This window comes from Hyperolius riggenbachi, chromosome 8, assembly GCF_040937935.1.
Source record: "Hyperolius riggenbachi isolate aHypRig1 chromosome 8, aHypRig1.pri, whole genome shotgun sequence".
Classification (NCBI taxonomy): Eukaryota; Metazoa; Chordata; class Amphibia; order Anura; family Hyperoliidae; genus Hyperolius; species Hyperolius riggenbachi.
In genome coordinates this window covers 35,365,741-35,378,158 of record NC_090653.1, presented here as the reverse complement: position 1 = coordinate 35,378,158, position 12,418 = coordinate 35,365,741, and the positions used below count along the sequence as shown (strand labels likewise).

The window sequence follows — 12,418 nt, the reverse complement described above, 5'->3', positions numbered from 1 at the left end:
GATTGACGGTATACCTTGAAATGAATCAGAGCACTCAGTATATGATTTTATATAAAAAATTGTATTTGCTTATCATACAGCATATATACAAAATATGAACAGTTCCAAGTAGTGTTTCCTTATAACAGTATTCCATCTTATCAAGGCTTTATAGCCAAGCGATCATCAATCTTGCACATTCAAAAAAGAATATAACAGTTGTGTTATGTAGAATAAGATCAAAAGTAGTCTCATCTGTATCAATAGCTGTGTATATAATAGCTGTGTAAAACTTGTAGTAATCTTCTTAAAGAAATAGCATAAAAAATAGCTTCTAAAAACTTCTTGCTAACATCTTAATAAAACTTAATGCTGAAAAATTAATAAAGTAAATCACCAGAATATTAAGCATATTACCCCTTCTCTGCCATCTCTTCAGCATCTAGAACCACTTGTGGGAAGGTAGCTTCTGCCTCATGTGTCTTCTCAGGAGATTGTTGGGCTTCTGCAAACTATGAGCTTTCAGCCCCTACCTTTATAGGGGTTGGAGGCAATATGGCTGCTTAATCTGGACTTTCCCTGAATCCCAGGCTCTGATTGGCTAAAGCTTTCGTGCGTCAATGCTTTATCATGTTTTGATTACCTAAGTCACAATATTATTGTTTATAAAAATTCTTAATTACCTTATCTTGTGGGAATTAACGTCATTTGGAGTGCTTAATTTTGACCTTGTTTAGGTCATTTCTGACGCACGTAATTAAAAATGGACGTCAACAGCCATCTTGTCTGTTGGCTGACCCAGACATGGAGACTAAACAATGTCATTCATGACGCATTTCTGATAAAGATTCTGATTCTGGCCAGTCACCTGAGCAATGTGCTGCATATTTGAGGCCGGACTTCCTAGCAGCACATGGCTAGGTCATTCCGTTTGTCTGCTCGCTGCAGTTGTGACTCTGGCCATCAAGTCCTGTGTTCCTGAACTCTGTTCCAGTATTCTGTACTCCTGGTATTTGATCCTTGCTAGTCTGACTATTCTCTGTCTTCTGCCTTTGTACCTTGTATTCACTGGTTATTGATCTTGGCGTGTACGACTATTCTTCCGTGTGCTGATTCTGCTGAGACGTGTCTGTATATATTGTATTATTGTATATATTCTGTAAAGTTTGGGGTTCGCAGCCAGCACGCAGTACACAGTTTGTATGAAAACAAAGTCCATTTATTTTACCAGCAGGAAATTAAACAGCTTGACATCAGCAGTAAACGGAATATAACAGGAAGCTTACTTCAGCTTTGGTATAGGTAAAGTCCAGTTTGTTCAGACACAGCAAGTCTCCAACAGGACCAAACCACACATAAATCACAGTCCAGTGTGTGGCCTGGCCTTCAGCAAGCTTTCAGCAATCTTATTTGCAATACTCTTGAGACAAGAGTTTCAGTAGCCAGCATGCTACTCCTCCAAACACCCACCATGACTGCCTGTCAGAGCAGTCCTTATGACTCTCATTACCTGAGCTGAACAGCCCAGAGGAAACAGGTGTGGCCCGAGGTGGGATGGGAAGGCCCGCCCTTCCTTCCCTCCCATCCCAGGAGTCCGGCCCTGAAAAGAAAAAACACACAGGCAGCAATTGCTTGCTGCCTATAAAACCCGGGCTCCTTTCCACGGACCACACGTGCTTAAAGGGACCAGAGTCCAAACAGCGGGGAAACATATCTCCCGTCCAGGACCCAGCCTTGATGACCTCTACATATCCCCCCCCTCTGCCTCAACCCCGAGGAGGAGGTGGAGGCACTTTGACCCACCATGCAATGAACTCTGGAAAGAGCATCGGCGTTCTGATGCTCTTTTCCAGGCCTGTGCTCCACCAAAAAATTGAACTCCTGGAGAGAGAGAAACCACCGGGACACTCTGGCATTCGTACCCCTATTCTGTTTCATCCAGTACAGAGGTGCATGGTCGGAAATGAGCCTGAACTTCCTGCCCAGCAAATAGTAGCGCAGGGAGTCCAGAGCCCATTTTATGGCCAGGCATTCTCTCTCCACGACCGCATAGTTTTTCTCAGCTGCTGTTAGCTTCCTACTGAGAAAAACTACTGGATGTTCCTCACCATCAATCACCTGGGAGAGTACTGCCCCCAATCCCACATCTGAGGCATCTGTCTGCACCACAAACTCTCGGGTGAAATCTGGGGCTACCAGGACAGGATTTTGGCACAATGCCAACTTCAACTCCATAAACGCTTTGTCGGTTTCCCCAGTCCACTGGATCATTACTGACTTACGGCCCTTCGTCAAATCAGTCAAGGGGGCTGCCAGGGTGGAAAAATTGGGGATGAATCGTCTGTAGTACCCCACTATGCCTAAGAAAGCACGAACCTGCTTCTTACTGATGGGGCGGGGCCATTCCTGGATTGCCTCAACCTTGTTCACTTGGGGTTTCACCAACCCCTTTCCGACAATGTACCCCAAGTACTTCGCCTCTTCCATACCTAGGGCACATTTCTCGGGGTTCACGGTGAAACCCCCTTTTCTCAACGCATCCAGGACTGCTTGCACCTTCGGCAAATGGGACTCCCAGTCTGAGCTGAAAATGACAATGTCATCCAAGTAGACTGACGCATATCTCTGATGGGGACGCAGCAACCTGTCCATGACTCTCTGGAAGGTGGCGGGGGCAGTCTGTAACCCAAAAGGCATCCGCTTGTATTGGAAATGCCCCTCGGGTGTGGAAAATGCAGTTTTTTCCCGAGCTTCCTTGGCCAAGGGTATTTGCCAATACCCCTTGGTCAGATCTAACGTGGAAATGTAACGAGCAGGGCCTAACCTTTCAATCAGCTCGTCTACCCGGGGCATCGGATATCCATCAAACTTGGACACATCGTTCAATTTCCGGAAATCATTGCAGAACCGCCAAGTTCCGTTGGGCTTCGGTACCAACACTATTGGGCTCGACCAATCACTCTGTGATTCCTCAATGATATCCAGCTCTAACATCCGTTTTACCTCTTCCGATACGGCCTTCCTGCGGGCCTCCGGAATTCGATAGGGCTTGATGAAAACTTTTGTCCTGGGCTCAGTTATAATGTTATGCTCGATCAAATGGGTGAGACCCGGCAAATCTGAAAATATCCCCCTGTTTCTCTGGAGAAACTCCTTCACCTGTTGAACCTGCGGCTTAGACAGTGTGGGAGCTATTTTCACACTCTCGATGCTGACCTGGGGCACCACACTCACACCCACCATAACCGGATCGGTCTCTCTCTCTTTCCAGAGCTTCAACAAATTCACATGATATAGTTGAAACGGTTTCCGTTTCCCAGGCTGATGTACCTTATAGTTCACATCTCCTATTTTTTCGACAATTTCGAATGGTCCTTGCCACCTAGCCAAAAATTTACTTTCCACGGTGGGGATTAACACCGCCACTCTGTCTCCTATCTGGAACTGCCTGACCTTTGCTGAACGGTTATATACGCGTCTCTGCGCTTCTTGGGCTGCCACTAGGTGTTCCTTGACCAGGGGCATTACCTTAGCAATGCGTTCTTGCATCTGGGAAATATGTTCCACCACGCTTATATGGGGACTGGACTCACTTTCCCAGGTCTCTTTTACCAGGTCAAGCAACCCCCTAGGTCTGCGCCCATACACCAACTCAAATGGGGAAAAACCGGTGGAGGCCTGGGGTACCTCCCGGACAGCAAACATTACAGCAGGTATTAAACAATCCCAATCCTTTCCGTCTTTTTGTACTACTCTTTTTAACATCATTTTCAGAGTTTTGTTAAACCGCTCAACCAGTCCATCTGTCTGGGGGTGGTAGACAGAAGTTCTCATCTGTTTGATTTTGAACAATTTACATAAATCAGCCATAACTTTAGACATGAAAGGAGTCCCCTGGTCCGTAAGGATTTCCCTGGGAAAACCCGTCCGAGTAAACATATTAAATAACTCACGGGCGATGGCTTTGGACGTTGGTTTCCTCAAAGGGAATGCCTCAGGGTAACGTGTGGCATAATCGAGCACTACCAGGATATATTGGTGCCCCCTGGCAGACTTTACCAAGGGTCCCACGATATCCATGGCAATGCGCTCGAACGGAACCTCTATTATTGGCAAGGGCACCAAAGGGTTTCGAAAACGGGACATTGGCGCGGTTAACTGACAGGTTGGGCAGGAAATGCAAAAGTTCTTTACATCGGCCTTTAAACCCGGCCAATAAAACCTGTCAGCAATCCGCGCCTCCGTTTTCTCAGCCCCCAGGTGGCCTCCCAATGCTTCGTTATGCGCCAAATCTAGTACCATCCTCCGAAAAGTTTGAGGAACAAGCAGCTGTTCTACCACCTCGTCTCTTACTTTTGAGACTCGATACAGTAGATCTCCATTTACTGAAAAATGGGGAAATCTCTCATCAGCCCCAGGCTCCTGGGACACTCCGTTCATTACGGTTACCTGCTCTCTAGCGTGGGATAGCGTGGGATCTCGCATCTGTGCAGTAATAAATGTCCCTTTTGATACATCCAGATCGGGGAGCCTAGATTGGGGAGAAGATTCCTCATCATCCTCGCCCAACATAATTTGTAATGGGGAATCTTCCCCCCCCTCAGAAACCAGCTCAGGGTCCCGAAATGGACGTTCGGACATCCTTTTATCAACTTGCGCCAATACATTATCATTTTTCAATAACACATTTTCTTTCAAACCTTGACCATCAGTCTCTATTGGAGAGGGAGTAGGGGCTAAGACATCTCTAACAGACGTCCCCCTTACCCTCTCCAAAAGTTCCCAAAACAGTGGAAAGTCTCTTCCCAAAACCACCTTACACATTAGGTTTCTTACCACTCCAACGGCATGAGTGATTGTCCCACAGTCAGTCGCAATCAGTACGGGAACCACCGGATAAGTCTTTGTGTCTCCATGGATGCATACCACCTTCAGTGGTTTTAGTCCAGAAATAATTTTCGTTTTAATGAGATCAGCGTGCACCATGGTCACCATACTGCCTGAGTCCAGCAAGGCTTTCGTAGGTACCTGGTTCACACTGATAGTGCAAACAAAGTTTTCCTGGCACTCCGCCAGGCACACATCATGAGCAAAATATGAAACCCTCCGCAGTACATCACACTGCATGGGCTCCTCCTGTAGTGGACACTGGGCTCTGGTATGGCCCCACGCAGAACATCGCCAACACTGGATAGCACCTCCCCTCCTAGGTGCAGAAACAGGTGGCAGCCCCTGAGTGGCTCCTGGGGGCCCTTCCCTGTTACTGGAGGTGTTGGTTCCAGGGTTCCATGCAGCACCCTTTCCAAAGGAAGATAACCTAGCAACACGGGATGAGGTGGGGCCCGCCTGGCCCTTTGGAGATAGCAGATCCTCCACGACAGTGTATCTCTCCACCATCTCCACCAGCTGCTCCGCTGTTTTGGGGTCCCCATGACTGACCCAGCGTTGTAGGTCCACTGGTAAGGCACGCAGAAACCGATCCAACACAAATCGCTCCACCATCTGGGCACCGGTGAGGACCTCTGGTTGTAGCCATTTTGTCACCAGTTGAACTAGGTCATGCATCTGGGACCTGGCTGGCCGATCCAACAGGTATTTCCAACTGTACACCCGCTGGGCCCGAACCGCTGTTGTTACACCTAGCCGGGCCAGGATCTCCGCCTTTAACCGATCATAGTCCCGAGCGTCTGCAGGGGTGAGGTCGTAGTAGGCCTTTTGGGGTTCTCCTGTCAGGAACGGTGCAAGGAGTCCAGCCCATCTGTCTCTCGACCATCCTTCCCGCTCTGCAGTCCTCTCAAAGGTCTTAAGAAAGGCTTCCACATCATCGGTGGGCGTCAACTTCTGCAGAAAATGACTGGCTCTTACCATCGCTTGGTTGCTAGGGGCAACTCCGGCTGCCTCTCGCCCTTGGGCCATCTGTCGCACCGCCTCAAGTAGCATTTTAGCTTGTGCTTCCGAGGCCTCTCGTAAGGCTTCTGTGGCTTGCTGTTGTGCCGCAGCTTGCGCCTCTGCGGCCCGCTGTTGAGTCGCTGCTTGTGCCTCTGCGGTCTCTCGTAGGGCTTCTATGGCTTGCTGATGTGCCGCAGCTTGTGCCTCTGTGGCTTGCTGTTGGGTCACCATGCTTGCCTGCTGAGCCACCATACTCTGCTGCAGCTGTAAAGTTGCCAAGGCCAACTGCTTCACCACTTCCTCCATGATGCACACAAGGAGACTGGCCCTTTAAATGTCACTTTTTAAACGGGAATTTTTTTATTTTTTTTCCTCTCTGCAGTGCTGCGCTGCCCGCATCCGAGCACCAGTTGTAAAGTTTGGGGTTCGCAGCCAGCACGCAGTACACAGTTTGTATGAAAACAAAGTCCATTTATTTTTACCAGCAGGAAATTAAACAGCTTGACATCAGCAGTAAACGGAATATAACAGGAAGCTTACTTCAGCTTTGGTATAGGTAAAGTCCAGTTTGTTCAGACACAGCAAGTCTCCAACAGGACCAAACCACACATAAATCACAGTCCAGTGTGTGGCCTGGCCTTCAGCAAGCTTTCAGCAATCTTATTTGCAATACTCTTGAGACAAGAGTTTCAGTAGCCAGCATGCTACTCCTCCAAACACCCACCCTGACTGCCTGTCAGAGCAGTCCTTATGACTCTCATTACCTGAGCTGAACAGCCCAGAGGAAACAGGTGTGGCCCGAGGTGGGATGGGAAGGCCCGCCCTTCCTTCCCTCCCATCCCAGGAGTCCGGCCCTGAAAAGAAAAAACACACAGGCAGCAATTGCTTGCTGCCTATAAAACCCGGGCTCCTTTCCACGGACCACACGTGCTTAAAGGGACCAGAGTCCAAACAGCGGGGAAACATATCTCCCGTCCAGGACCCAGCCTTGATGACCTCTACAATTCTCATATTGTGTGTGTTGCTGTATATATTTGTATAGATAGTTAGATAGTCAGGGTTCTGGTATTTGTGGTGCACCACGCGTTGTTTGATTGTATATTGTATGTGTATGGTGATCTGCATATGTTCACTTGCATTATTGTAAATAAAACACATTTATTATTCTACTCTGTTGTGCAGACTTCAGTATTTCCATTGTGATCTTCTGGTTTTGTTTAAACCAAAACGATTGCCATGCAGAGATCGTGGATCTGCCTGTCTGGTTCCAGTCACGACCACGATCTGCATGGCCAATCGTTACAGAATGACCTAGCCTACCCATATATTGATCACAGAAATACTGCAGATTCATCTATCTGTACAAAGAGTTGGAGTTTTGATGATGTGCACTACTATGCCTTGGTTGCTGAAGAAAGCAAAGATTATTCCTTCCTGTATTTTGCAGCTTATCCCAGAAAGCAGCTTCAGCAGTTATTGGAGTTAGTGCAAAACTATGTTAATCAGAAAATCTTGTCTGCAGAAGAGGTGCAGGACTTGCTGCAGGTCCTTCAATGGTTGCTGAAAAGTAAATTATCCAAGGATAATTTTCTTGATCCTCCATTTAGCCCATCTGATATTACTGTTTTGACTTCTATTTTGAAAGATGACAGGGAATCTTTCTTTAACCTCCCTGGCGGTTCATTTCTGTCTGGAATTAGGAGTCAAAAGCGGTACATTTTTTTTTCAAGAATTTTAGACCTCCAATTCTTAAGTCTTAACTCACCAAAATATATCAGAATAGAGGCCTGGTAGACATTCTGCATATAAATAAAAGACTGGAACACAAATTTGCTGAAATAATAAAATTTATCAATAAACTGAAAAAATAGGAAAACTGTACAAATAAGGCAGCAAGAAGATAATTATACACATTATGTACATGTATACTTAGTACACCTCCCGTGTATGATAAATTTTAAAGCAGGGAGCAGCACAGAGTCCAACATTGCAGTCAGGGCAGTAGATGCGCGACTCCTTCCTGACTTTTTTGCCCCTCTCATCGGTCTTAGAGCAGCACACCACACATGTCCTGGTTGGTGTGTTTTTTTTGGCGGTGGGAGGTATGTGCTCCGGGAAGTGCCGGCCAGTGAGTCGCTCCGGGTTAACGACATAGGAGGCACGTCGCCCAGTTCTGGCATCTGCGGCAGTCTGGTACCGCAAACAGATACACTCGCACATCCTCCATATGTAGTCCGCGTGAGTAATTGGCCTTTCACTGCGCTGCTTGTAGAGTATATAAGAATTCCACAGAGACTGCTCCAGAAGATGTCGGAATATCTTTTTATAGTACTTCTTCTGCTGCTTGCGGACTGCGGGATAAAATGTCACTGCTTGGTCCGCTCTGTCCACTCCACCCATTGTTTGGTTGTAGTCCACCACAACCTGCGGCTTCTGTATTTCCTTTCCTCCTCTCGTTTTGGTGGGAACAGTGGAGGTGTCGTGGACCGTGGAAAGGAGACAAACGTCTTTTTTATCCCGCCAGCGGAGAGCCAGCATCTTTCCTTTCTGCCAAGCAGCTATGTCCCCTGGTTTCAATTTCTGCTTCCCAAAAGATGTAGGCATCTCCCGCCTGTTCGGCCTAACTGTGCCGTAGGCATCAGTGCGACGCTTTATGAGGATCTCAAAGAGTTCCGGGGAAGAATAAAAATTGTCCGTGGTGACACAATATCCCTTGTCCAGTAACGGCTCAGCAAGTGATAAAACGGAACTTGTCGCCACTCCGTAGTCGCTGAACCGGGGATTGAACTTTGTTCCCTTTCCGGTGTACAAAACTGTATTCCAGATGTACCCGGTTGAAGACTCACACAACATATAAGATTTGATTCCAAAGCGGGCCCGCTTAGAAGCTATAAATTGCAGCCAGCTCAGCCTCCCCTTGTAAGCCATCAGGCTCTCATCCACGGATATATCCCGCTCTGGAACATACGTGGTCCTGAAGTTCTCCACCACCATCTCGTACACTTCCCAGATTTTTTTCAGTTTGGGAGCAGGGTGAGTGGACTCCTCAAAGGTGTCGTTATTGGCGAAATGGAGAAATTTCATGATGAGCGAAAACCGGTACTCGCTCATCACCGTACCAAAGAACGGGGTCGCTATCATTTTGTTGGTGGTCCAATACCACTTCTGCAGGGGCTTCCCCACCACCCCCTGCAGAATGATAAGTCCCAAAAATAGCCAAATATCTTCTTTGGTGACCGGCTCCCAGGTCCTGCTTCTTGAGAAGGGGCGTCGTGGAGCAGCCAGTTGTTGGGTGGCATAACGATTAGTCTCCTCCACAATCTTCTCAATAACGGCCTCATCAAAGAAGAGCTGCAGGTAGGCCAGGGGGTTGTGCTCACACACTTTCTTCAGGCCAGGCTCCCCAGTAAAAGGAAAACGGGGGGGCGGTGGCGGTGCCTGAGAAAGGTCAACGGGGCACCAGACCCGGACATCGCTAACATCCGTGGTGATGGAATCACTCTCGCTGTCGCTACCTGGGTCGGATGAGAGGTCCCCAGGTGCGTCACTGTCGCTTGAGTCCGCCAGTGACTGCAAATCGCTGTCCTCCAACTCCACCAGCGATTCCGCAGCGAGCTGCCTTCTTGAAGCGGACGCCATAGCAAACTACAGGCAGACAGAGGTCGGTGAAAACGGCAGGCAGAGAGTTGTCAAAATCCAGGCAAAAATCGGTACACAGTAAATCAATCAAAGTCCAGGCAAAATCAGTGCAGGGAGAAGGCAAAGAGAATAGTCAAAAATCCAGGCAAAAATCAGTAACGGGTATCCAATAATCAGTAATCAATCAATCAGCAACTCACAGATCAAACAGCCAGCAGCCACGGTCTCCAGAGAGCAAATGGCAACATTGAATTGAATACAAACTAACTTGTATTCAATTCAATGCTACTTGTGGCCAATCAGATCACTTGTCATTTTTTTTTGTTTTCATTTCTGCCTCCCTACCCCTGTGGCCAATCAGATCATTTGTGTCATTTTTATTTTTTTTCCTCTCCCTCCCCCTGTGGCCAATCACATTGTTTATTATATGTGACTGTTTTATTTCTCCCTCCCTACCCCCTGTGTCCAATCACAGTCATTTATTTTATTTTTTTTTTTTCCCTGACTCCCTCCCTCCTTCCCCCATGACCCCACGCCGCCGCACAACGTCACGCCGCCGCTCCATGACCGCCGCTCCATGACCGCCGCTCCACTGATAGGCCGCCGGGTCCCCGGAAGATCAGCCAGGTAATGGGGACTCCGGCGGCCGGGAGGGAGAAGCCTGGGTCCCGCTGTGCAGCGCGATCAGCGCGCGGGACCCAGAGAGACACTGCGCGTCATGTGTTTAGCCAGCCCGACCTGTGTTCGGGCTCACCGCTTTCAGCACACAAAGCGGAGCCCGAACACAGGTCGGGCTTACCGCCAGGGGGGTTAAAGGGATACTGTAGGGGGGTCGGGGGAAAATGAGTTGAAGTTACCCGGGGCTTCTAATGGTCCCCCGCAGACATCCTGTGCCCGCGCAGCCACTCACCGATGCTCCGGCCCCGCCTCCAGTTCACTTCTGGAATTTCTGACTTTAATGTCAGAAAACCACTGCGCCTGCATTGCCGTGTCCTCGCTCCCGCTGATGGCACCAGGAGCATACTGCGCAGACCAAAGACCATACTGGACTTGTGCAATACACTCCTGGTGACATCAGCGGGAGCGAGGACACGGCAATGCAGGCGCAGTGGTTTTCTGACTTTAAAGTCAGAAATTCCAGAAGTGAACTGGAGGCGGGTCCGGAGCATCGGTGAGTGGCTGCGCGGGCACAGGATGTCTGCGGGGGACCATTAGAAGCCCCGGGTAACTTCAACTCATTTTCCCCCGACCCCCCTACAGTATCCCTTTAAGTTCTACTCCAAGAAAGACAAACATATTATGCAAGCTTGTGTTCAATCCCTTCAATCATTAATTGATTTAAGAATATGCAAATTTGAAAAAACCTCATTGTTAATGTCTGCCTGGGAAGAGATGTTAATTTCCCAATGCAAACCTTGTTCTGTGACAGCAAAGAATAAAATACAAACTGGTTCTTTGTCTGCTACAATTCAGTCCAGTCTTGATTCTGTTTCTGATGTAGTTCAGTCAAGTTCTATTAAGAGACAAATTCTCTGCCAGTTAGGAACCAATCTCGTTTAGAGCCTGTCTTTTGTGCAGCAGATATTAACTATCTTTTCGATCATTTGAAGGATAGGAAAAGTTTTCTAAACCACTATTCTAAAATGGAAAGTTCTTGTCTGCTGAAATATGTGCATGCTGTGGAAAGGATGAGTGGTTACAAATTGTGTCCGCAAGAAGCCGCCTCTGCTCTGATCCAAGGTTGGAAGGAAATCTTGTCATTTGATTCAAATGCAGATGCAGGCATGCATGTGATTGAGGAATCAAATGAGTGGAGAGATTGCAGCAATGGAGTCAGTTTTGATTTTACTGCAGAAGAGATCAATGCTTATTATGGTTATTTGAAGAATGATAGGGAAGAGTTTATGTCATTTTATTTGCAACAAGATGAGGAGTTTATTAGGAATTGTATCTGTGGAGTAAGATCTCTGATGGTTAATGCCTTGTGTGAGAATGAATCTGCCTCTGCTTTGATTGCCATCTGGCAAGAAATTCTTTCCTCTAAATTTCAATCTCATCCTCTCTCTGATAACCCTTATGTCCAGAGTGCACAACCTGCATGTCAGTTATCTGTACAAACTCCATTGCAAACTGCAGTCAGACCCACACCTTGATCCTGGCAAAAATCATTAGAAAACAAGTCATCATCCAAAAAGAAAAAAATTCTTTCCTACCAACTCCATTGAGCATGTGCAGCCTCCAGGCGATTCCAGTCGTGTGCAGCCTCCAGGCGATTCCAGTCGTGTGCAGCCTCCAGGCGATTCCAGTCGTGTGCAGCCTCCAGCCGATTCCAGTCGTGTGCAGCCTCCAGCCGATTCCAGTCGTGTGCAGCCTCCTTGCAGCTCCATACAAACTTCATCCAGCTCCATACGAACTTCACCTCGATCCGTGCAGACTTCAACCAGGTCCATGCAGACTCCAGGTGATTTGTGTCCTCAGCAATCTCCAGTCTGTCCTGAGCAGTCCTTCGCCTTTCTTTGTGGACTCTTTCATGGACTAGGTTTGCTGACAGTGGGTCAGCCTGCCAGGCCTGCAGAGCTCCAGAATGTTTATCCTGCAGTATCCAGTCCTGCAATCCAGCCCGCAGAGTGTTGCATCCAGCCCGCAGAGTGTTGCATCCAGCCCGCAGAGTGTTGCATCCAGCCCGCAGAGTGTTGCATCCAGCCCGCACAGGCTCAGTTCACACAGTTTGAGTGCCAGTCCGCACAGACTGTATCGGGATCTCAGCCAACGGTCCAGCCAAGCGCTCAGCCAACGGTCCAGCCAAGCGCTCAGCCAACGGTCCAGCCAAGAGCTCAGCCAACGGCCCAGCCAAGCGCTCAACCAAACGTCCAGATCCATGAGGTTACACAGGCTGCTGTCCTGTCTGAAA

General features: G+C 48.2%; 1 protein-coding gene across 1 annotated transcript; it reads right to left on the bottom strand.

Moving 5' to 3' along the window:
- Positions 1-7,797: 7,797 nt before the first annotated feature.
- On the bottom strand, positions 7,798-9,507 carry LOC137527277 (piggyBac transposable element-derived protein 4-like). The gene has a single exon (XM_068247785.1). The coding sequence runs from the start codon at positions 9,505-9,507 to the stop codon at positions 7,798-7,800; it is 1,710 nt and encodes a 569-aa protein (XP_068103886.1).
- Between the last annotated feature and the right edge of the window lie 2,911 nt (positions 9,508-12,418).

Coding starts and splice junctions, on each gene's coding strand:
- LOC137527277 (XM_068247785.1), bottom strand. CDS start 9,507: ATGGCGTCCGCTTCAAGAAGGCAGCTCGCTGCGGAATCGCTGGTGGAG.